The following is a 22,685-nucleotide window of genomic DNA, read 5'->3' on the forward strand; positions in this document are numbered from 1 at the left end:
ATCACGCACACATCTACACACTAACAACGCAAATGATACACCCTCTGACCTGTGTGTGTGTGTGTGTGTGTGTGTGTGTGTGTGTGTGTGTGTGTGTGTGTGTGTGTGTGTGTGTGTGTGTGTGTGTGTGTGTGTGTGTGTGTGTGTCAGTAATTGTGAGCATCTGCTGTCCTTTTATTGAAGCCCTGGAACAACCTGCAGGCTGGAGATCTTATCACACACACACATCTACACACACACACACACACACACACAGACACACACACACACACACACACACACACACACAGGTCTGTTTACACTGCCGTTCTCTCTGTATGACGTGTTTATGTGTGTTTGCTCATACATGTAGTCACACTCTGCACATACGAGCAGCTGGAGGAAATATTCAGTAAAAGTAAAAATACTCAGCGCTCACGAGTAACTAGTTGCTTTTAAAAAGGAGTTAAGTAATCAGATTACAGTGTTAATTGTAATCAGTTACTGAGAGAAAAGGATTAAATTACCAATCACAATGTGTTGTGGTGGAGAAACATTGTTCTTTAACAACTTAGACTTGTCTGATTGTGCTTTAAGATGGAAATCGTTAGCTTCCTTGTTAACTAGCTGCAACCCAGCCACACTGAATAACGTCATCTGGTGACGGCCGACCCGTAACACCAGCTGACCGGGTAACCTGCAGACAGCCAGATCAGCTCCGTCTGGATGAAGATAACAGACAGTATTTTGCTACTTCTGAGAAGAACGTGAACCTCCAACCACATTTTCAGTCGTCATCATTCATTGATTGGATTTATTGATCCTTCACACAGGAGAAACATCATCGTCAGGCTGAGCCAATCAGAGGCAGAGAAGGTCTTCACCATGTTAGGATTAGATTAGATAGATAGATCACAGTTTCCAGCAGTATCCACAAACTGATAATAATAATAATAATAATAATAATAATAATAATAATAATAATAACAATAACAACAACAACAACAACAAGAGGAGGTCAAATTTAAAAGAACTAATAAAATAAAGTAGAATAAATAGCTAAACAACGAGCATTGGGTGAGTGTCCTAAGGTGCATAAGTAGGTGGTCACATGATGCAGGGTGCACTGCGTCCTGAAGAACAGGAAGCATCATTCTAATATAGAAATTACTCATCAAATTTCCTCCAAAGATTCAGTTTTACCGCCTTGTCTTGTTTCTGAGGATATAACTGTCCTGTGATTGGCTGGGACACCTGTCAATCAAACACCTGGACACAGGTAACACTCTCTTCAGAATGACCACGCCCCCTTCTGGGTGAAACAAGCTTTATAAGTGCTGAGTGGAACTATTATCAATCAATGAAGGACAATAAAAGATCTGTCTTTAATCCACAGAGAGGATGAAGATGTCCAACTCTTCCTCACAGGTTAGTTAATGACAGACAGTCAGTGAGTGTGTCTGTGTCCAACTCTTCCTCACAGGTTAGTTAATGACAGACAGTCAGTGAGTGTGTGTGTGTCCAACTCTTCCTCACAGTGTTAATGACAGACAGTCAGTGAGTGTGTCTGTGTCCAACTCTTCCTCACAGGTTAGTTAATGACAGACAGTCAGTGAGTGTGTGTGTCCAACTCTTCCACAGGTTAGTTAATGACAGAAGTAGTGGTGTGTCTGTGTCCAACTCTTCCTCACAGGTTAGTTAATGACAGACAGTCAGTGAGTGTATCTGAGTCCAACTCTTCTCACAGGTTAGTTAATGATGTTACTGAGTCAATGTGAGCAGATTGTGTCTGTAGACTGAAGAGAATCAGAGTCTCACTGATGGTGGAAATAAAGGTTTTACTTCCTTAAAACAGCCGTTTTTTGAATGGAGTTTGGTGTGACAGTGTGGAGCAGAGGGGATTTGAACCTTAATAATTCCCATAAACTGAGCTGACCTACCTTCTAATAATGAACCTTGGAAACAGCAGAAAGTAACAGGAAGTGGAGATAAACCCTCCTGTTTTCTTCTTCTGTGGTAGTTAAAGGTAGATTAATGAACACAAACATTAGTTTACAGTCACATTGGACACAAACAGTTGTTTATTGATCAGTAATGACACAACATGATTGCTGGCTGTAGGATGTATGCTCCTAACAGCTAAAAATCAACACAATATTCATATTTTATGCTATTAAACTGGCAAAGAGGTCAGAATTTACATTTACCGCCAGTTAAATTAGAGGAACGGCGTTCACCCAGAAGGGGGCGGAGCTTAATGCAAGGCCAGAGTACCTGGACGGGCTGCTCTCATCTATTCTTCTTTTTACCTCCCCGTCGTCTCTTTATTGGAACAACGATTGTGCTGGATTTGAGCGTTGAGCTGAGATTACTGTTCACCTGTTTGGTGTCGTCATGAAACGGATTCACTTCTGTCTGTTAATCAGCTTTAATGACCTGTAAACAGCCTCACATCCGCCCGCCTGACAGAGACAGCTTCAGCTCTAATGAGTCTTTATCAAACCACATAAAGCAAAACCACACACACCACACACACACACACACACACACTGATCAGACAGCTCTACCTGTCTCGTGGCTCCAGGTGTGTTTTAATCTCTCTGTGGTCTCTGCGGTGTCACATATCAAACGTCCCGCCTCACCTGAGGCCGCGAGGCTTCCAGGAAGGAAGCGAAGGCGGCGCTGTCTCCACTGACTGATGCGGTCGAGCTTCAAACGCACCTTCAAAACTTCTGAGAGACAGGCAGCTGAAAGAGGATGGATCAGAGGGGAGGCGAGGGGTATAAAAAACGCACCTGAAGGCAGCAGCCAGGCGGAGACAGACGGAGGATCAGACAGTCTGAAGACTTTCTGCAGAGCTGTTATTTATTCTCTCTAAAGCAGCAGGTAGATCTTCTGATAACCGATCAATCATTAGACTGCAGGACCAACTGAAAGAGTCCGTTTAGGAAGAATAAAACTGATAAAACCTGCAGGTAAGAGCAGAGAGTCTGCAGGTGTCCTCCCTCAGAGTGAGAGCAGGAGGCGATCCAGTGATTGATAGCTGATAGAGGAGTGATTGATCGATCGATTGGAGGATGTGGATGTGGCGTAGCTTCCTGTGTGTGTCTCTGGTTTGTGGTCTGGCTCTGGACTCAAACACCATCAGATCCTCCAAAGAGACGACGGCGCAGAGCTCCGAGCAGCCGGTAAGAGCAACAACACTTCACTGTGGTATGAATACTGTCTGTGTGACCGCTGGAGCTGCTGGTTCTGGTTCCAACTGGCTCCAAGAACCAGGACCTGCTCTCACCAGTTCATATAGAGTAGAAAAACATCCCATGATGCCGGTTTGAGATGTTTCCCGTCAGACGCTGAGGTCGAGCATTCGGTTGTTTCCTGTTGATTTCCTCCAGATATGAAGTCTTGTTGTTGTTTGAAACCCGGCTCAGTCGTGAACCAAATGGGCCTGAGCACGCTGCCCTGAGGGGCTCCGGTGTTCAGCACTAGAGTGGGGAGGAGGGTCTGGGGTCTGTTTGTGAGGAAGTCCAGTATCTGGGGTCTGTTTGGGAGGAAGTCCAGTATCTGGGGTCTGTTTGGGAGGAAGTCCAGTATCTGGGGTCTGTTTGGGAGGAAGTCCAGTATCTGGGGTCAGTGCCTGCAGGATCTCACAGACTGTTGTGGTTTAAGTGCTGCTGGCTCCGATGGTTGGACAAAAGGCTGCACAGGGACCGAGTCCTGCCAGGTCGGGGGGCAGTGCAGAGGCATCCTCTGTGGATCTGTTGGGTAGTGGTTCAGAATAGATGCTACGGTCTCTTCTGCGTGTGGTATAAATTATTTTGGCCTCATATATTTGAATATTTCTGCTCACGTGGGTTCTTAAGTCCACATTGAGGTAGATCTTCTGGAGGTGGAGGAGACTTTATGATGGAGGAAAGTCTGTGTTGTGACGGTTTTAACCATATTAGAGAGAAAGGTAGAAACATGTTGGATGTTATATTATGAAGACACTCGTTATAGTGAGCTCTTCAAAGCCACCAGACTCCTTTGATAATACAGTCATTTAACTCTCAGAGAACGCAGGTTTCTGGTCTCCTGCTGCCTCCATCGGTTGGTTTCTTTGTGATATTGTGTGACTTTGTTCATCTGGATCTGAACTAACGTTAGTTGCTGCACTTCGAGGCAGAAACTCCTTTGTTCTCTGAGTTAAAATGTTTTTATCAAAGGAGTCCGGTGGCTTTGAAGAGAGCACCGATGGGGCAGTAGTGGTAGAATACGAGTATCAACAGCACCGGTATTTATAGTGTGAATAGTAACAGAAACAACAGTATATATAATATATAATAACAGTACTTTGCTTTAGTTAGTTTTAGATATATCAGTAGACATACCTTCAGGATTTAGTGAATTTAGTACTTTAACCTCTGTTTCTAGCTGTTAGCCTGCTGCTAACACTGTTGGTGCTCCTCCCTGACTGCGTAGATTTAGTGTAGATATGTGTTCATAGACGTATTTTAATACCTGAGGTCCTAAATGTGACGTCACTCCGACCTGTCCATCAGGATCGTTCCCATGGCGACCAGGTGGAGCGTCCTGTGCGGCGCCGGACGGACACGAATTTCAACTCCCGTCGAGAATCACCGCCTCCATGTTCTACACCTGACTGCCATGTACCCCAGGTGAGTGACAGACAGACAGAGAGACAGACAGGGTCAATCACAGGTCATTGTTATAAATGTGTGAGATCAAAGATTTGAATATTCGATCTGTCTATCAGAGGGGAAGCTGCAGTAACCGAGCTCAGAGGAGACCATCCTCCCAGGACAGACAGGTGGACAGACAGGTGGACAGACACAGAGACACAGAGACAGACGGGCAGAGCAACACCGATGGCTTCAACAGAACAAAAGGTGAGTGATTGGCAGTCAACTACGAGTCCCAGAGTGCACTGCTGTGAGAAACAGCCAATGAGACAGTTTAAATAAAATATATGAACCATTTTATTTAAAGAACTTTCTATTTTATGCAACTTTATACTTTCCGTGTTGATGTTGAATGTTTTGTGATAAACCCTGACAGGACAAACATATGACGATCTGATGAGAATATAAACTACCAACAGTTTATAAAGTACATTAAACATCTACAGCAGGAACCTGTAACACACATATTAATACAGCAGGAGTCCAATAGTGGAATAATAAAACATTTTACTGCACTACGAGTACCGTAAAACTTATAATAATAGCCTAGCCATTTATTTGCTTAAAATCATTGAACTCCCCCTGCCTTTATTGGGGACAGGCCTCTATTTGGGACAGGCGTTTAATTCCTTTAGCAAAAAACTAAACTAAACTCTAACTGCTGCTTCTGTTGAGTTTTCTTCAGCAAATTTGACAACTAACATGACGATGATGATGCTTCAGAGGTTTTTTCCCGTCTCTCTTGTTTACCACGTTACTGAATGCGAAACGAAATGCGAATTTGCGTAAAATATAGTGAACGATTGAATTGTGGAGAATCTAACTGAATATTGACAGAAGTTTAAACATATATATTTGTGTAAGAGATCAAAACGACTTTAAACTCACACAAGCAGCGACCCGGTGGGTTTTAAGAGGTTTTATACATCAAGATAATTTCTATAAAATCCAGACGAGGCCTCTATTAGAGACCTGCGTTTATTTGTCAAACCGGGCTTTTAAAAGAGACCTGCGTCTATTAGGGACCCTGCTTTTATTGGAAGTTTTACGGTACTTTAAAGGTTTTATACGACATTAGACCACTAGATAGAGGATCCCTACAGAGATAGACCTTTAGTTTAACCACAAACAGCCGTAATATCACTGTCACTCTCCACCAGACTCCAGAGACAAAAACACTCATTTTACCTTCAGATCATCAGAACTTCATTCAAAGTGGACACAAACAGAATAAAACTCAGAGGCTGCGATACAACACAGGCAGAGGGAGAGAGACACCATGTGACTCTGTATATAGAGAATATAATGTTTAATATCTCATATATATAAAGTAAAATCTGTAAGGGGAATACTTACATACTTTTACTTTAGGAAGGTTTTGAGTGCAGGACTTGTACTTGTAGTGGAGTATTGAGTAATCTGAGTTCTTCCTCCAGTAATAATATGTGAATCTCTTGCAGCTCCAGAGATGTCGAGCTGTGTGCGGTCAGGTGACTGTGCGGCCGGTCTGTGCTGCGTCCGGTATCTGACCGGTAAACGGTGTCAGAGGATCCCGGTGGAGGGCGAGGCCTGTCTGCTGCGAGGGTCCACCAAACTGAGGAGGAAGCTGGGACGCTGCGACTGCGACGCAGGGCTCACCTGCACCGCCGTCAGCCGGGCGGAGGCAGGGAAAGCCAAGGGTCAGGGGGTGTGTCAACCCCGCCAACGGCAGGGCCAGAGGACAACAAGGCATTCTGGGAAGAAGAGGAGGACGGCGGAGAGAAGCTGCTGACACATTCATGATAAACTCTGTAGTATTTGTACACATTTAATTTAAAGCAGTTTGTAGAAAATAAGGTTTGAACCTGAAAATGGTCTCATGGTCGAGGGTCAGGTGATCACCTCTGGCCGCCATGTTGGAGGTCCTCCCTGTAGATAGCGTTAGCTTTGTTGTGAGACGAAGGTTTCCCGCCAAATGGACTCTCGGAGGAGGAGAGCTCGCTGATGGTCGGGTTCCTTCAGTAAAAGTTTAAATATATTGTGTAATTAAAGTGAATTAAAATAAAGAGACTCTGATACTCTGACTGTTTCTCTTAATGTTTGAACTCAAAGAGGAAAATATAACTTTATTTATTTGGTGGTTGAATCAGGATTCAAACATTCAGAGTGATTAATTCCAGATCACATTTATCACATTTATCACATTTATCACATGTTCTTAACGACAGCATACTGATAATGTGAAACACCAGGATGAATAATCTTTTTAAAGAACCAGTATCGTATTCTAAACTCTTAGTATAAGGACTGGAGGCAGGGGGAAACAGCTAGCCTTAATGTCACTGTCTGAAATCACTCACTATTTACTACAGAAATATATAATATAATTATATATATTATATATAATATAATTAATATAACATAATATAATTATATATATTATATATAATATAATTAATATAACATAATATAACATTTTATTTGCCTTTTACGTTAGATAATCTACATCAACTGTTAGCTAACATTAAGCTCATTTAAGATGTGACTTTATGTTTCTTTTATCTTTTAACCATCTTTAAAATGTGGCTCTCTTTTCAACATAGATTAGCTTAGCATATAGCATTTCTAAGTACAGGAAATTATTTTGAAGGCGGTTAAAATACGACAAATATATTGAAGTCTTTCAACTAGCTAATCTACATTAACTGTAGACATATTTCTTAGTGTTTTTATTACTTTTTTCTTTTCCTTTCTAACTTAACGTGAACTCTCTTTGAGTTCTTTGAGAAACGCCGAATAAATTAAATGTATTATTTTTATTATTTATTATTATAACTGTTATCTAACCACAGATGTAACTGGCTATAGGTAACTGATGTAAATTAACTAAGTTAACTAGAGTTTTGCTAACATTAGATAATGTTTAGATGTGACGATATATATACATTTATGTCTTTTATCTTTTAACCATCTTTAAAATGTGGTTGTCTGTCCAACATAGATTAGCTTAGCATATAGCATATCTGAGCACTAACGTAGAGGGCGGATGGATACACTGTTGTTTGTCAAGAAATAGTTCCAGTGTGTGACTTTTAAAACCAAAGACAGTGGGTTCACTTTTCTGTCTCTGTACAGATTAAACAAACCAGATTCAGTCTGTTAGCCAGAGATCTGTCCTGTCCTTATGCTAAGCTAGGCTAACCCCATCCAGCTCCCTCTGTAGATAAAAACGTCTCATTCTAAGGTAACAAAAACACAATGACTCTCGCTGTCAGGTGGTTATACACTAATGAAAACATACCTATGGATATTATATGAATGTGACACACTGGAGCTTTAAGAGCTGCAGTCAGATGAAGTTCAGGATTAGATTAGGATTATTACACTCACAGCTGCAGGTCGTCCTACCAGGAAAGATCTGCTCATTCAAATATTGTAACTGTCTGTAGTCAGCTGATTGGGTAAAGAACATGTCTGTAAATCCTTCCTCACTGTCAGTTGGTCCAATAAACCCGCTCAGGTGATCTGATCAGGTGTGTGTTTGATTGATTGTTGCACCTGTTGGGGCGGGAAGAACTCCACCTGTTTCCTTCAACAAAACACAATTCATACTTTCTGATCATATTTATTGATGTTTAATGGAATTAAAAACATACAATAACAATACAATATCATGTCCCATAATATGGGCCGAGCGATACATCGGGGCCCTAATATGTATTATAATATAACACAGTGACAGGGGCCATTCTGCACACTGCAGCCGGCTTTTACTTTGATATAAGGAGGTTTTACTGATGATACTTTTCTATTTCTACTTAAAGGGAACTTCTGTATTTTCTATCTAACGGACTACTGGGGACAACAATATGAAACACTGACAGCAGTACTGAGAGACAGCGTTATCCTTTGGGCCTGATTGCAGTTAGTCTGTGTGATTGTGTGACTTTGGTGAGTTCAAACTAACGTATTAAAACAGCAATAAATCACACAATAACACAAACTAACTAACAGATTGAAGCAGCAGGCAGACCAGCGTCTGCGCTGTTCTGTGAGCTAAAATGAGTGTTTGTGTCTCTGGAGTCTGGTGGAGAGTGATAGTGATATTACGGCTGTTTGTGGTTAAACTAAAGGTCTATCTCTGTAGGGATCCTTTCCATAATGCTGTCAAACACTGACAATAACAACCTGAGTCTGTCAGTGAGAGAAATGGGGTGTCCAGAGGGGGGCCGAAATATCTGCTGATTTAATCACAAACAATCACATATATCAACATTTAGTTGGAAAAGCCCCCAAATGAAGATATTTGAACTCACAAACATTATTGTGGCACATTATTAAAGCACTGAAATATCTAAAGGAGGCATTGGAAATCAACACATTGTTTGATTGACAAAGATTCTGTCTGTATTCATTGAGTTTAATCTGATCACTGACCCCCCCCTCTAGATCCGTCCCTGTTTTAGTGGACATACTTTGACGGATTATATTGCAGCTGGTTTTGCAGCTGCAGTGCTCTCACTCAGTACTGGACCCATTTTAAAACAGGAGGTCCAGGTTGAAAAACACAGAAGTTACCAGCAGCTTGAATGGACATAAAACTCCTCTGATGTAAATAAGTGACACAATGTGGAAATAAAAGGTTCAAAGTGTTTAAAATGAGCTGTGACAAAATGTGTACTTTGTCTCCATCCTGTGGTGTTTATAGGAAGACAGTGTGTCCATCAATGTGTATTTATCCTCATTTCTGCCTTTCTTTCTCCTCTTTTTAAACTCACATTGACAGATAAATAAAACAACCTCAGACACAAAATTCAGAATAAAAGCTGCTTTTGATTTAATGACACATGTGAATCATCATCCATCTGATGCACATTTTATAAAGCTACAGTTGATTCAGAAAACATCCGATTCCACTAAATAGTTTGCTTTATGTCCATCACCAACTGGACATTTCCACTGATCATTCATGTTATTGACCATATATACACTATAGAACATATTTATCTTTTTATGAAGACGACACACATTAATCCACATTGTGTGAATCATTTCTATCTCATATGAAGAAGCAATGTAAGAATTAAAGACTGAAGCAAAACCAAACTCCATTCAAACAGTTTTACAGAGAGAAATAACTCATCAGAAGAATCAAACACTTCAACTGAAGACTGATTGTTTTAAAAACTGAACCAATGAAAGCACTGGGTACAGTGGATATATACAGCTATACAATGTTTGACTCTAAAAGCAGGATCATTAACGGCTTTAATTAGTAAAGTTTGTCTCCGGATGACTTTTGGATTAGACTTTATATTAAATTGTGGCACAACTTACTCACTCAATCTATTTTTTAAAGCCAAGAAAGAAACATCAGTGTAATCAGATTACTTACAAAACAACATCCACTCATATTTTGTTCAAATGAATGAAAACAGAATATTAAAAGTTCCCAATTCTGACTTTAAACTCAGCAGTGAAAGGAAGGTTTCCCATGTGGCCCTAATCCTCTCCCGTCAAAGACCAGATGATATTATAGAGTCTCAGTATTTATTATTAATCTACTTCCAACTTTATGTTTCTAATGTGACGGAGACAGACACTGAGGTCGGAGGAAACTTTGAATTGTCTTTCAAACTGACGATGAACTTTTGAACTGACAACAACTGGCTGTAAATGTTTGCAGTTTCCTGCATGAAAACCATTTTGGATGATTTCTTTCAGAGCACAGAAACATTTCTGTGACCCTCAACATCAAATCAAATCTGCTCTCAAAGACGAGCAGATCCAGAATGCTGCTTTGGGTCTGAAGTGTGATGATGAGTTTAGAGTCTAATGAACCTCAAACCATCCTGATAAAAAAGGTCAAAGTTAACGATTAACTTTCATTCCTGAACATCAGAGAAATATCAGTTGGACACAGTTTGATATCAGCAGTTTTACCACCAGCAGACTTTCCAATGCTGAAATATGGGAAGATTTTCTCAGTGAAAGTGTCTCTGTGAGTGTAGATGTGAGTCATGTCTTCAGGGTCGTAGAAGGACACCTCCCCCCTGTCGTAGTCCAGCTGGACTCTGATCCTCTGGAGACTCATATTCACTGAGACAGTCTGACTACCTCCATTAGTGTATTCTCCATCACGATGCTTTAAACACCAGATTCCATATTTTGGTGAGGCAAATATCTCCCCTTTCCTGTCAACTGACTCTTTAACCAAACCTATAACCCACCGAGGATAATCTCCCACCTCCACCTCCCAGCTGTGTTTCCCTGAGCTGAAGCCCTCAGAACCATGAAGATCTGCACTAGAAGTGGTTCTCTCTGGATTATCAGGAAGCTTCTTTCTGTCTCCATGTCTCACACTGGTCAGATCATCAGACAGATAGACCCAGGGGGCTGCAGTGTTTGGGTCCAGAATGACAGGACTGAAGTGGACCTTGTCCTTCATCTTCTCCCAGACTCTGAAGGCCAGGTTGCCCAGGTGTTTGGCCTCATCTATCAGCACTCCTGAGAGCAGCTGTGGATCTGACAGTGAGCACTGGACTCTGGCTCTGGTCTGAGTGGGTTTATAACTGCTGAGGAACGGCCCCTCGTGTTTCTGCAGGTCTTCTTCAACAGCAGAGATACTGTCTGACAGAGAGGAGATCTGCTCCTGAATCCTCCTCATCTCTCTGCTGATAGTCCTCCCCTTCTGCTCCTCTTCCTCCCTCAGAGCTGCCAGTCTGGACTCCTCTTCCTCTTTCAGGAACTGGTGGAGCTTGTTAAACTCTGCTCTGATCTGCCTCTCTGTGGACAGCAGCTGCTTCTTGGAGTGTTGAATCACGTCATTGTAGGTTTTCTCCGCGTGTTTGCATTTGTTCCTCTTGTCCTGCAGAGACTTTAAGTCAGATTTCATCTGGTCCTTCAGGTCTCTGACTGCTTGTTCTACAGGAACCACCTTGTGACCGTGGTGATGAGAAAACTCACAGACAGGACACACAGCTCTGTCTTCATCCTTACAGAACAATTTAGGCTCTTCTTGATGTTTACTACACACCACCTCCACCCTCTTCTCTCCTTTCTCTGTCTCAGAGGATCCAGATTTCTGTCTCCCAGCAAACAAGTCAGCCAGATCCTTCAGTGCAAAGTTCACAGGTGGATGATCCTTTGAGTATCTTCTTTTACAAATGGGACAGTTTTTGTTTTTAGCTTGTTCCCAGAACTTTTGCAGGCAGCTTGAACAGAAGCTGTGGTTGCAGGTCAGAGACACAGGATCTCTGAAAGTCTCTGAACACACATGGCAGTTCAGGAAACTTTGGTCGACAGCAATCTTTTCAGCCATTTGATGTGAAAGTTATTTTTCAATAACAGGACTCACCAACTTATCTTCACCTTTCCACTTTATACACTCCAAATGTGTGTTTTCAGCAGATATCTCACACCCTGTAATGTCGTCTAAGCTCTGTTCAACAACGTCTGAATCTACTTTATTTTTAACTTCTCTCTCTCACAGGAGGAAATATTAACAGAAGTGCTGCAATGTTGTTTTTTCACCAGCAGATGGTGGCAGAGTGAAATCTTATCTGTAGGAAGACAGACACACAGAAAGAATGAAAATGCTCATTCCAGCCAATAGGAACCTTCAATTCAATTGAATTTTATTTGTATAGCGCCAATTCATAACAGAAGTTATCTCAGGACACTTCAAATAGAGCAGGTCTAGAGCGAACTCCTTATAACATTATTTACAGAGACCCAACAGTACCACCATGAGCAAGACCTTGGAGACAGCGTCAAATGCAGCACTAAGATCTAATAATACAAGTACAGAGACAAGTCCATTGTCAGAAGCAGTCAGAAGGTCATTATTAACTTTAACCAGAGCTGTCTCTGTGCTATGATGAACTCTAAATCCTGACTGAAAATCCTCAAATAAACTATTGTTATGTAGAAAGTCACACAACTCTTTGGCGACTACTTTCTCCAGAATCTTAGAGAGGAAGGGGAGGTTAGAGATCGGTCTATAGTTTGCTTTAGATTTATAATAAAAGTGTTGATAGATTTCTGATAAGTACGATCTGTTAGCGTATATATTATACTTGCTATGATACAGTGTAGTGTCAGATTAAATGATCACGCCTGAAGTTATTGATACAGATTTTATTCACTGCAGGATTATGATGATCACTGAACACAGAAACTAATTATCTTAATGATTATTTCAGCCTGAATGAGCTGAGCCTCATTTAAAGGACAGAGTCCTGGTTTATCTACAACCCCAAACCTTCGTCCCTCAGGGACCCCTTCATCATAAAACCCTCAGAAGATTTTATAGATATTTTATTTTTAATGAACTAATAACACCCTTTAATCACTATTAACTGCAGGAAGTTTGATTATTTCCAGTGAATATCTGTATTTTTATCGTTTTAACAATCACGGTTGTTCCGACAGATTCACTGTTTATTCTCATTGTTCTTTGGTTTCTGATGCAGGACGAGGCCGTTGATCTTTCAGTAGACTGCGTTCAAACTTTATATAAATTTTAACTTTAGGAATAATGTCATTCACAGAAATTAATGAACTTCTGAGATTTAGTCCTAATGTGGTACATTAAACTCTGACACCTTCAAATGCAGAGCTCACAGACAATATGGAGCACTGGTGACCCTCAGGGTGTTTCAGTGTTTCCATGATAAGACTCCATCTACCAGGACACATGGGAACTGTTTCACTGTCTATTATTTAACAACCATGAACCACAGTCACCTCAGATATTCTTTACCTTCAGGAACCTCCATGTTAACTGTCATACAACCATAAACCTCCATGAACAGGTTTAAAATAAACACAGGTTTCAATTGTCAAGGCAACATTTCTGTTTTATTTTCTTATCCTTTTTTTGACTTAACAAAAAAACCGTTGGGACTTTGTGGAAAAAAACGTTAATGCAAAAGAAACTTTCAAAGGCAAAGTCACAAATGCAGCAACATGATTTCAACAAGAACAGAATAAAAAAAAAGGGGGGACGGGGGTCGGTTGAATCCATCAATAGGAATGTTGAATGGCGGGTGGGGGGTGGGGTCGGAGCCTATAGGGGGCGTGGCTACAGGGCAAGTAGAAAGGGTTAATTCAGCTGCCCGCAGTCGGCGATGGCGATCTTGGCCGAGGTTTTGCCGTTCTGGCTGCCGGCGGCCTCCATCTTCCTCACCACGTCCAAGCCCTCCACCACCTGGCCGAACACCACGTGCTTCCCATCGAGCCTGCAGGCGGACAGACGCCGTTAACGACTACGCTCGCACATCGATCAGGGTTACCTTTAAGTATTTAGTGGCTTTATGAATGTGCATCGTTTCCCGCTCTACGGGGCTCTTACCACGCCGTTTTCTCTGTGCAGATGAAGAACTGGGATCCGTTCGTGTTTGGCCCGGCGTTGGCCATGGACAGGATGCCGGGACCGGTGTGCTTCAGGGTGAAGTTCTCGTCGGCGAACTTGTTGCCGTAGATTGACTTTCCACCGGTTCCGTTGTGGTTGGTGAAGTCACCTCCCTGCAGAGAAACACACATTACTAATAGAGCTCAAACCGACTCAACCGGCTCTGAAACATCCTCCCTGCTGGGTACTGGGAGCCCTCATTAGGGGGTCTGGTTCTGAACTGGTTGTTCCACTGTGATCTCTGGCAGACTACAGTTCAGCTCCAGTTCCTCTGGTTCAAATAAAGTAGAATTTACTTTAAAGAAAATTAATCTTCAAGTCAAAGTGTTTGCTGCACACACATTTATCACTGAATGGATTGATCAGCTGTATAGACTGTGCAGATATGACTGAGACCGTTTCCACTGAGCTTCCCAGAGAAATGTCTGCAGGAACATTTGAGTTGATACCAGAAAGGAGGTGATCTGAGTGCTACTCAACACTACAGACACATTCAGACAGCTGCAGCATTAAAATAGTAAGTGCTCATTTTAAACCTGAGATTTAAACAAGGTCTAAAATCAGGAAATGGCCACCTGGAGTTGAGCTGCACTATATAAATATACAAAGAATTCTCTTGTTTCAGCTTCTCAAACTTTACATTTTATAGATTAAATGAATAAAATTATCTGCAGTTTACAGAAATTGTTGGTTAAATCCTTCAAGTTTGATTTCTGCAACTGTTAATAAATGTTTACTTCTACAGAGATTTTAAAAGCTCTAAAAAAAATCAAAACAAACAAAAAAAAAGAAGCAAATCAAACAGAAGAGCATAAACTGATCACCTGGCACATGAACTGGGGGATGATGCGGTGGAAGCTGGAGCCCTTGTAGCCGAAACCCTTCTCGCCGGTGCAGAGGGCGCGGAAGTTCTCGGCCGTCTTGGGCACGACGTCGGCGTGGAGCTGCAGGAAGACAAACACACCCAGAGTCAGCAGATTGTTGGGAATCAAACACCGATAAAGATTCGGTGAGAGGGTTCAAGTTGTGAAATCAGAAAACAGTCAGTGAATTAACAGTTTGGCTTGTTGCCATCCGGCCCGGAGCCAAACCCAGCACAGGTTTAACAGATACTGTGCACTTTGGTCTCTGGAGGAGGTAAAACCAGCAGCACTTTACTCCAGCGGGTTCAACTCCAACAACAAAGTAAAATCACTTCTTTAATATAGAATCCTACATTATTGGACCCAACAGTGTCGGCTTTATCTCCCTATGTAAATCTCCATCCAAGGTTCAAATATCAGACTGTTTCAGTCAAATGAAGTTCAAGCACACGTTGTAGCCCGCGGGCAGCAGATCCAGCCCGTTACACACACCAGGTTATTCTGTGGTCATGGTGAACCAGGAATGCAGCATTGCACCACGGTGAGCTATCTGCATGCCCCGCACAGCGGTGACGCTACCGTGTAAGTATGTTCAGAGGGAGGGGGCGCAGGGCGTGTGGGGGGGCGCTGCAGTAGACGGGCTGGCATGTGTGAGCGCTGCAGCTGATCTCAGAGCAGCAGTGTGTGCAAGCCTTCCACCTGCTCAGCAGTAACACAACCCAGAGCTTCATAATTCAAGAGCTGTCTGCTGGAGACGCCACGGAGGTCTGATTACCGTTAACTCACCGCACAGAGGCCACAAATTAAAGAGCAGAGCGCCGACTGCTGCGCCCGAGGTACAGTGCAGGGTAAACTCACCACATTATTTTTATATATCTATCTATCTCTCTCTCTCAGGGAAACATAATGATCTAATGCTGTTTGGAGCCTGATGAAGCCTATGGGAGAGTGCACAGTAAAACCCAACATATGATCCTTAATGAAGAGATGCTTCAACTAAAAACACATCACCTAACAGATGATCCAGGTGAGGAGACATTTGCCCTCAGTTGAGTGCAGGTCCTTTATACAGGGGCATTAAACTCACTGTGGCTGTGAGCATTTAAAATGTTGAGTTTAGATTAAATAATGTGATCGTTTCATTCAGTGGCATCTGTTGATTAAAGTCTGTTGGTTTTATTGTTCCTCCATAAACTGACACCAAGCAGCATTAGACTCATTTTACACACTTTATAACGGGAACGCCCATATTTGGTCACAGCTTCTATTATGTGCACAAAATGGCTGGATATGTTAGCTAGCATGCTAACGGACTGTAGCTTGCAGTTGGCTGCCGTTAAAAAACGAGCGGGAATAAATAATAACGGCGCCATTGTTAGACTGATAATTATGTAACATTCACTGTGGGCACAAAGAACTAACAAGGTATCATGGTGGCTGCGGCCATCTCCCTACATCCGCATTTCTTACCCTGCAGCCCCCCCCCCGCTGCTCCTCCCCCCCCCCCCCCCACTGTGGAACTTTCCAGAACTGAACAGGAACCGGTGCAGTTAGCTTCGGTGGCTAACATGCTAACCGCCGCGGGACGTACATTTGGTACATTCTACGGTGAACTCCCGCCAAACTGTACCCAGAAACACAACCGGCGGCCCGCGCGCCGCGGCGGTGCTTGTTAACGGTAGAGGAGCTTTTCCCGGGCTCGGCTGAAGGCCGCGAGACGCTGCAACAAAGAACAGCGCGAGCCGCACGCTGTAGTGTGCACGAGCTGCGTCTGTATGTGCGCAGAGCGTTCTGTTAGCATTAGCTCACCCGTTAGCATCAGGTCAGCCGTTGGCCAGCGGCGGCGAACTACTGCCCGGGAAGGGTGACTCTTTACGGCTCTAACACGGGCCTTTAATGGGCCTCAGCATGGAGCTAATGTTACAGTTATAACAACAAACACATGAACGCCATTTTGTTCCATCTACAATGACGGAATTGGATGATTAACGTCACCTGATCGATTCTGTGACACGCATTAACATCACTAACGTTACAGTTTAAGTGTGAATAATCTACATCCGCACTGACGGGAACATCCGCATTGACGGTAACAGCGGGAGGTTCCGTTATCCGGTCCGTTAGCTCGCCCCGCACCGCGCGGAGCTGGCTACCGGCCACATACACGTGCACATGCTCCATTCAACACAATCGTGACAGCTCGGCTAGCATTAGCTCCTGGATGCTAACGGCGAACTACAGCTAGCAGCGGAGCCGTCTGACAGCGAGCACTCTCCGGTACAAACTGCATCACAGAGACCGCTTTACCTCCATCACAACCCGGCCCATGGGAGAACCGTTGGAGGTGACATCGAAGAAGACTCTAGGCTTGGCCATTGTCAGCAGGCTGAACTGGAGAAGGTGGACTGAACGGTTTTCCGGCGAGGGGACACGGGTGGCCACAAGGATCCGAAAAAGATGGAGGTATGAGGATTAAGTTTATATAAGACGCCGGTGGGCGGTGTCAAATCACAGCCAGCCAATGGGAAACGCCGTCGTGTGTAACTGACGCGTGTTTTAGCGAATCAGCAGCCAGAGAAGCCGAACCGCCCTTTTCACTGGCCGCTGACTGGACGGACGGTTCCCGGTACATCAGTGGACCTCTCCGAGCGGCGCGAGCCTGCAAACACCGCCCCGTTCCCGGTCGGAAAACTTCAGCTCGCGAGTCCCGGAGCAGCAGCGCGCGCCGCCGACCGTTGACAGCTGCGTTGTCCAATGCGTGCACGCGGTGGGTAAAGACCCGCAGTCAGCGCGCGTGCCCGCGGTCAGGGAAAAAAATGTGGGTGCGCGGTCCCGCGGTCAGGGCGCGGTCCGTCCGGTTCTCCTCAAACAGAGAAGTTCTCAGAGGAAGTTCCAGAACCAGCGACGGTGACCCGGATATAGTCCGCTGTAAGAGTCCACACACATCCTAACTGTAGCCCAGTGGTTCCCAACACACACAGTTTATATCATTATTATTGGAAACTCATCTCCGATCAATAGTCACAGGAAATAATCAAACTTCTGTTTGGGTTCATTGATCAGCTGTTCTCTGCTGATCAACTGATACTGATCAATAGAATATGTCACAAATAACGGTCGTAGGATGATGAAGGATTTTAATTTCAGACACATTATTGTATAAATGTATTAACACATCTGTTACTGTAGGATGGGGAGGGTTCATTAGTTACTGTAGGATGAGGAAGGTTTATTACTTACTGTAGGATGAGGAAGGTTAATTAGTTACAGTAGGATGAGGAGGGTTCATTAGTTACTGTAGGATGAGGAGGGTGCATTAGTTACTGTAGGATGGGGAAGGTCTATTAGTTAATGTAGGATGAGGAGGGTTCATTAGTTACTGTAGGATGAGGAGGGTTCATTAGTTACTGTAGGATGAGGAAGGTCTATTAGTTACTGTAGGATGAGGAGGGTTTATTAGTTAATGTAGGATGAGGAGGGTTCATTAGTTACTGTAGGATGAGGAGGGTTCATTAGTTACTGTAGGATGAGGAGGGTTTATTAGTTACTGTAGGATGAGGAGGGTTCATTAGTTACTGTAGGATGAGGAGGGTTCATTAGTTACTGTAGGATGAGGAGGGTTTATTAGTTACTGTAGGATGGGGAGGGTTCATTAGTTACTGTAGGATGAGAAGGGTTCATTAGTTACTGTAGGATGAGGAGGGTTTATTAGTTACTATAGGATGAGGAGGGTTTATTAGTTACTGTAGGATGAGGAGGGTTCATTAGTTACTGTAGGATGAGAAGGGTTCATTAGTTACTGTAGGATGAGGAGGGTTCATTAGTTACTGTAGGATGAGGAGGGTTCATTAGTTACTGTAGGATGAGGAGGGTTCATTAGTTAATGTAGGATGAGGAGGGTTCATTAGCTGCTGTAGGATGAAGAAGGTCTATTAGTTAATGTAGGATGAAGAAGGTCTATTAGTTAATGTAGGATGAGGAGGGTTATTTAGTTACTGTAGGATGAGGAGGGTTTATTAGTTACTGTAGGATGAAGAAGGTCTATTAGTTACTGTAGGATGAGGAGGGTTATTTAGTTACTGTAGGATGAGGAGGGTTATTTAGTTACTGTAGGATGAGGAGGGTTTATTAGTTACTGTAGGATGAGGAGGGTTTATTAGTTACTATAGGATGAGGAGGGTTCATTAGTTACTGTAGGATGAGGAGGGTTTATTAGTTACTGTAGGATGAGGAGGGTTTATTAGTTACTGTAGGATGAAGAAGGTCTATTAGTTAATGTAGGATGAGGAGGGTTCATTAGCTACTGTAGGATGAGAAGGGTTCATTAGCTTCTGTAGGATGAGGAGGGTTCATTAGTTACTGTAGGATGAGGAAGGTTTATAAGCTACTGTAGGATGAGGAGGGTTCATTAGTTACTGTAGGATGAGGAAGGTTTATAGTTACTCTAGGATGAGGAAGGTCTATTAGTTACTGTAGGATGAAGAAGGTCTATTAGTTAATGTAGGATGAGGAGGGTTCATTAGCTACTGTAGGATGAGGAGGGTTCATTAGTTACTGTAGGATGAGGGGGTTCACTAGTTACTGTAGGATGGGGAGGGTTCACTAGTTACTGTAGGATGAGGAGGGTTCATTAGTTACTGTAGGATGAGGAGGGTTTATTAGTTACTGTAGGATGAGGAGGGTTCATTAGTTACTGTAGGATGAGGAGGGTTCATTAGTTACTGTAGGATGAGGAGGGTTCATTAGCTGCTGTAGGATGAGGAGGGTTCATTAGTTACTGTAGGATGAGGAGGGTTCATTAGTTACTGTAGGATGAGGAGGGTTTATTAGTTACTGTAGGATGGGGAGGGTTCATTAGTTACTGTAGGATGAGAAGGGTTCATTAGTTACTGTAGGATGAGGAGGGTTTATTAGTTACTGTAGGATGAGGAGGGTTCATTAGTTACTGTAGGATGAGAAGGGTTCATTAGTTACTGTAGGATGAGGAGGGTTCATTAGTTACTGTAGGATGAGGAGGGTTCATTAGCTGCTGTAGGATGAAGAAGGTCTATTAGTTAATGTAGGATGAAGAAGGTCTATTAGTTAATGTAGGATGAGGAGGGTTCATTAGTTACTGTAGGATGAAGAAGGTCTATTAGGTACTGTAGGATGAGGAGGGTTATTTAGTTACTGTAGGATGAGGAGGGTTTATTAGTTACTGTAGGATGAAGAAGGTCTATTAGTTACTGTAGGATGAGGGGGTTATTTAGTTACTGTAGGATGAGGAGGGTTATTTAGTTACTGTAGGATGAGGAGGGTTTATTAGTTACTATAGGATGAGGAGGGTTCATTAGTTACTGTAGGATGAGGAGGGTTTATTAGTTACTGTAGGATGAGGAGGGTTTATTAGTTACTGTAGGATGAAGAAGGTCTATTAGTTAATGTAGGATGAGGAGGGTTCATTAGCTACTGTAGGATGAGAAGGGTTCATTAGCTTCTGTAGGATGAGGAGGGTTCATTAGTTACTGTAGGATGAGGAGGGTTTATAAGCTACTGTAGGATGAGGAGGGTTTATTAGTTACTGTAGGATGAGGAAGGTTTATAAGTTACTCTAGGATGAGGAAGGTTAATTAGTTACTGTAGGATGAGGAGGGTTTATGAGCTGCTGTAGGATGAGGAGGGTTTATAAGTTACTCTAGGATGAGGAGGGTTTATTAGTATTGTAGGATGAGGAGGGTTTATGAGCTGATGTAGGATGAGGAAGGTTTATAAGCTGCTGTAGGATGAGGAAGGTTTATGAGCTGCTGTAGGATGAGGAAGGTCTATTAGTTACTGTAGGATGAGGAGGGTTTATGAGCTGCTGTAGGATGAGGAGGGTTTATAAGTTACTCTAGGATGAGGAGGGTTTATTAGTTATTGTAGGATGAGGAGGGTTCATTAGTTACTGTAGGATGAGAAGGGTTTATTAGCTACTGTAGGATGAGAAGGGTTTATTAGTTAATGTAGGATGAGGAGGGTTTATAAGTTACTCTAGGATGAGGAGGGTTTATTAGTTACTGTAGGATGAGGAGGGTTTATTAGTTACTGTAGGATGAGGAGGGTTTATTAGTTACTGTAGGATGAGGAGGGTTTATAAGTTACTCTAGGATGAGGAGGGTTGGGTGGGAGAGCGACTGTGGGTGAGTTTGGTATTGATTGGTGACCTTTAATGACCTTTAATGACCTTTGATGACCTCTGGTTGAAGCTCACAGAGGTGGGGGGGGGTTGGGGGGCACGCCATGAAGGGTGACTCATAAGAATGAGCATCCATCCTGTGACGTCGTCAGCGGGTTCATTAAAGACACTACGTTACTTTATGCCCTTGAGCTTAGCAGCGGGGGAAGGTCTGTAGTTGTCTGTAGTTCTGCAGGTATTTCAGTCCTTCCAGTAAAATGTGGAGTTTCTTTTTGATTGTTGCGGGCAAAACTCCTTGATTATGCGGCATGTTTTCTTAAAAAATGCGATGAAATATGATATTTATGTAATTTTATGCGTTGAACTTGCAAAAACCGAGTTTGATGAAAAAGAGAAAAAGAGTGATTCCCCAACACCCTGTTCTCAGTGGGCTGCTACCTCGATGTAAAGAGTCATCTCTTATTACTTCCTATGATAAACATACTACATCACAGAGAGTGCTGGGAATATTGAAGTTCTCCTCTTGTTTTTATTTCAGACCTTTTAATAAACACATAACTCAAACTTACAGAACATTGATGAGTCCAACAAGTTCTGTAGCTTTACAAAAGGAATGTGCTCCAACTTCTGTAAAAATGAATTCATGAACTAGAGACTGATTTGCGGGATTCATCGTGGCTTCATCGCGGGGTTTGCAGCTTTTCGACGACGTTCACGTCGCGTAATTACGTCACTTCATAACGTTCCCATGGCAACAGGGGAAAATGGCTGCTCTTGTGTGAAGTAAACATTTTTCAACTTTCTGTGAAGATATTTGTGACTTTTTGCAACGTAAATGCGGGGATTATGAAATCATGCAAGCCCCGCATATTTTGCACGGAAATCGGCAATTTATGCGGTGAAAGTGCGGCGTATTGGCTGATTGTGCGTTGAATTATACGATCGCATAATCGCGTTTTTCTGGAGGGACTGGTATTTACTCTTAAACCAATTAAAGACTTTTATTGTGAAGTTGCCGTCGTCCGCCATCAGATTCAATGAGAATATTAAGTTAAAATGACCTGATGGTGGCGCTAGAGGACATGAGTGAGGAAGAAGACCAATAATAGTCCGATAGCCTCTAAATATCAGAATATATGGTATTGATTCTTAAAATATAGATTTGTGTGTTTAAAGAGTTTTCCTACAATCAGAATATATTGAATCCCTGTTTCTGTCAATACACATCCCATAGAACTGCCCGCTCTCTGACAGGATCAATAACATTATTAGAATCTATAACAGGTGTACCTGCTCTTCTGTCGCCAACCTCCTGTCACTCACTCTTCGTAACCGGGGAAACATAAGGATTATTTGTGTCCACGGATCAATGGTATTGATAAATCAGCAGCTGTTACATTCTTTATATGGATCTGATCGATCCATTGATGAACTTAAACTGTCTCATCGTCCAGTGAACGCTCACTTTGTTTATTGATTATGGATTTCTTCTTACCTCGTTTGTTTTATGTGTAACTGTATTTATCTGTTTGTTTATTGATTATTTATTTGGTTTATAAAACGTCATACAATTCTGAGAGAAACCCACAACTTTCCCCAATCACCCTGATACA

General features: G+C 42.7%; 3 protein-coding genes and 2 long non-coding RNA genes across 6 annotated transcripts; 3 read left to right on the forward strand and 2 right to left on the reverse strand.

Annotated features, from left to right (window-relative positions):
* Positions 1-1,388: 1,388 nt before the first annotated feature.
* Positions 1,389-1,836, forward strand: LOC127360082 (uncharacterized). The gene is made up of 2 exons (XR_007883168.1): positions 1,389-1,462; positions 1,727-1,836. It is a non-coding gene; the product is annotated as an uncharacterized LOC127360082 (long non-coding RNA).
* Positions 1,837-2,787: 951 nt separating this feature from the next.
* Positions 2,788-6,724, forward strand: LOC127360081 (dickkopf-related protein 4-like). Its single transcript, XM_051394351.1, has 4 exons — positions 2,788-3,167; positions 4,521-4,637; positions 4,736-4,868; positions 6,122-6,724. The coding sequence occupies exons 1-4, from the start codon at positions 3,057-3,059 to the stop codon at positions 6,430-6,432; spliced, it is 672 nt and encodes a 223-aa protein (XP_051250311.1). The 5' UTR covers positions 2,788-3,056; the 3' UTR covers positions 6,433-6,724.
* Positions 6,725-9,453: 2,729 nt separating this feature from the next.
* Positions 9,454-13,325, reverse strand: LOC127360084 (nuclear factor 7, brain-like). Its single transcript, XM_051394353.1, has one exon. The coding sequence runs from the start codon at positions 11,959-11,961 to the stop codon at positions 10,519-10,521; it is 1,443 nt and encodes a 480-aa protein (XP_051250313.1). The 5' UTR covers positions 11,962-13,325; the 3' UTR covers positions 9,454-10,518.
* A 155-nt stretch (positions 13,326-13,480) lies between these two features.
* Positions 13,481-17,394, reverse strand: ppiaa (peptidylprolyl isomerase Aa (cyclophilin A)). Its single transcript, XM_051394354.1, has 4 exons — positions 17,226-17,394; positions 14,880-14,999; positions 13,996-14,168; positions 13,481-13,882 (listed from the first exon to the last, which is right to left on the reverse strand). Exons 1-4 carry the CDS (start codon positions 17,292-17,294, stop codon positions 13,747-13,749), a joined length of 498 nt encoding a protein of 165 aa, XP_051250314.1. The 5' UTR covers positions 17,295-17,394; the 3' UTR covers positions 13,481-13,746.
* A 115-nt stretch (positions 17,395-17,509) lies between these two features.
* On the forward strand, positions 17,510-21,990 carry LOC127360086 (uncharacterized). Of its 2 annotated transcripts, XR_007883171.1 has the most exons (5): positions 17,510-18,845; positions 19,964-20,047; positions 20,327-20,354; positions 20,523-20,550; positions 20,690-21,990. It is a non-coding gene; the product is annotated as an uncharacterized LOC127360086 (long non-coding RNA). The 2 variants fall into 2 exon arrangements; XR_007883172.1 differs by lacking the exons at positions 20,327-20,354; positions 20,523-20,550 and adding an exon at positions 18,958-19,153 and having other exon boundaries at positions 17,510-18,789; positions 19,992-20,019.
* The last annotated feature ends 695 nt before the right edge of the window (positions 21,991-22,685 follow it).

This window comes from Dicentrarchus labrax, unplaced genomic scaffold (assembly GCF_905237075.1).
Source record: "Dicentrarchus labrax unplaced genomic scaffold, dlabrax2021, whole genome shotgun sequence".
Lineage (NCBI taxonomy): Eukaryota > Metazoa > Chordata > Actinopteri > Moronidae > Dicentrarchus > Dicentrarchus labrax.

Excerpts from the sequence above, each read along its gene's own strand:
- LOC127360081 (XM_051394351.1), top strand. The coding sequence starts at position 3,057 with ATGTGGATGTGGCGTAGCTTCCTGTGTGTGTCTCTGGTTTGTGGTCTG. Across the intron at positions 3,168-4,520 it reads CGCAGAGCTCCGAGCAGCCG|GATCGTTCCCATGGCGACCA; the intron begins GTAAGAGCAACA and ends CCTGTCCATCAG. Across the intron at positions 4,638-4,735 it reads CTGACTGCCATGTACCCCAG|AGGGGAAGCTGCAGTAACCG; the intron begins GTGAGTGACAGA and ends TCTGTCTATCAG.
- LOC127360084 (XM_051394353.1), bottom strand. The coding sequence starts at position 11,961 with ATGGCTGAAAAGATTGCTGTCGACCAAAGTTTCCTGAACTGCCATGTG.
- ppiaa (XM_051394354.1), bottom strand. The coding sequence starts at position 17,294 with ATGGCCAAGCCTAGAGTCTTCTTCGATGTCACCTCCAACGGTTCTCCC. Across the intron at positions 15,000-17,225 it reads TGGGCCGGGTTGTGATGGAG|CTCCACGCCGACGTCGTGCC; the intron begins GTAAAGCGGTCT and ends GTCTTCCTGCAG. Across the intron at positions 14,169-14,879 it reads TCCCCCAGTTCATGTGCCAG|GGAGGTGACTTCACCAACCA; the intron begins GTGATCAGTTTA and ends GTTTCTCTGCAG.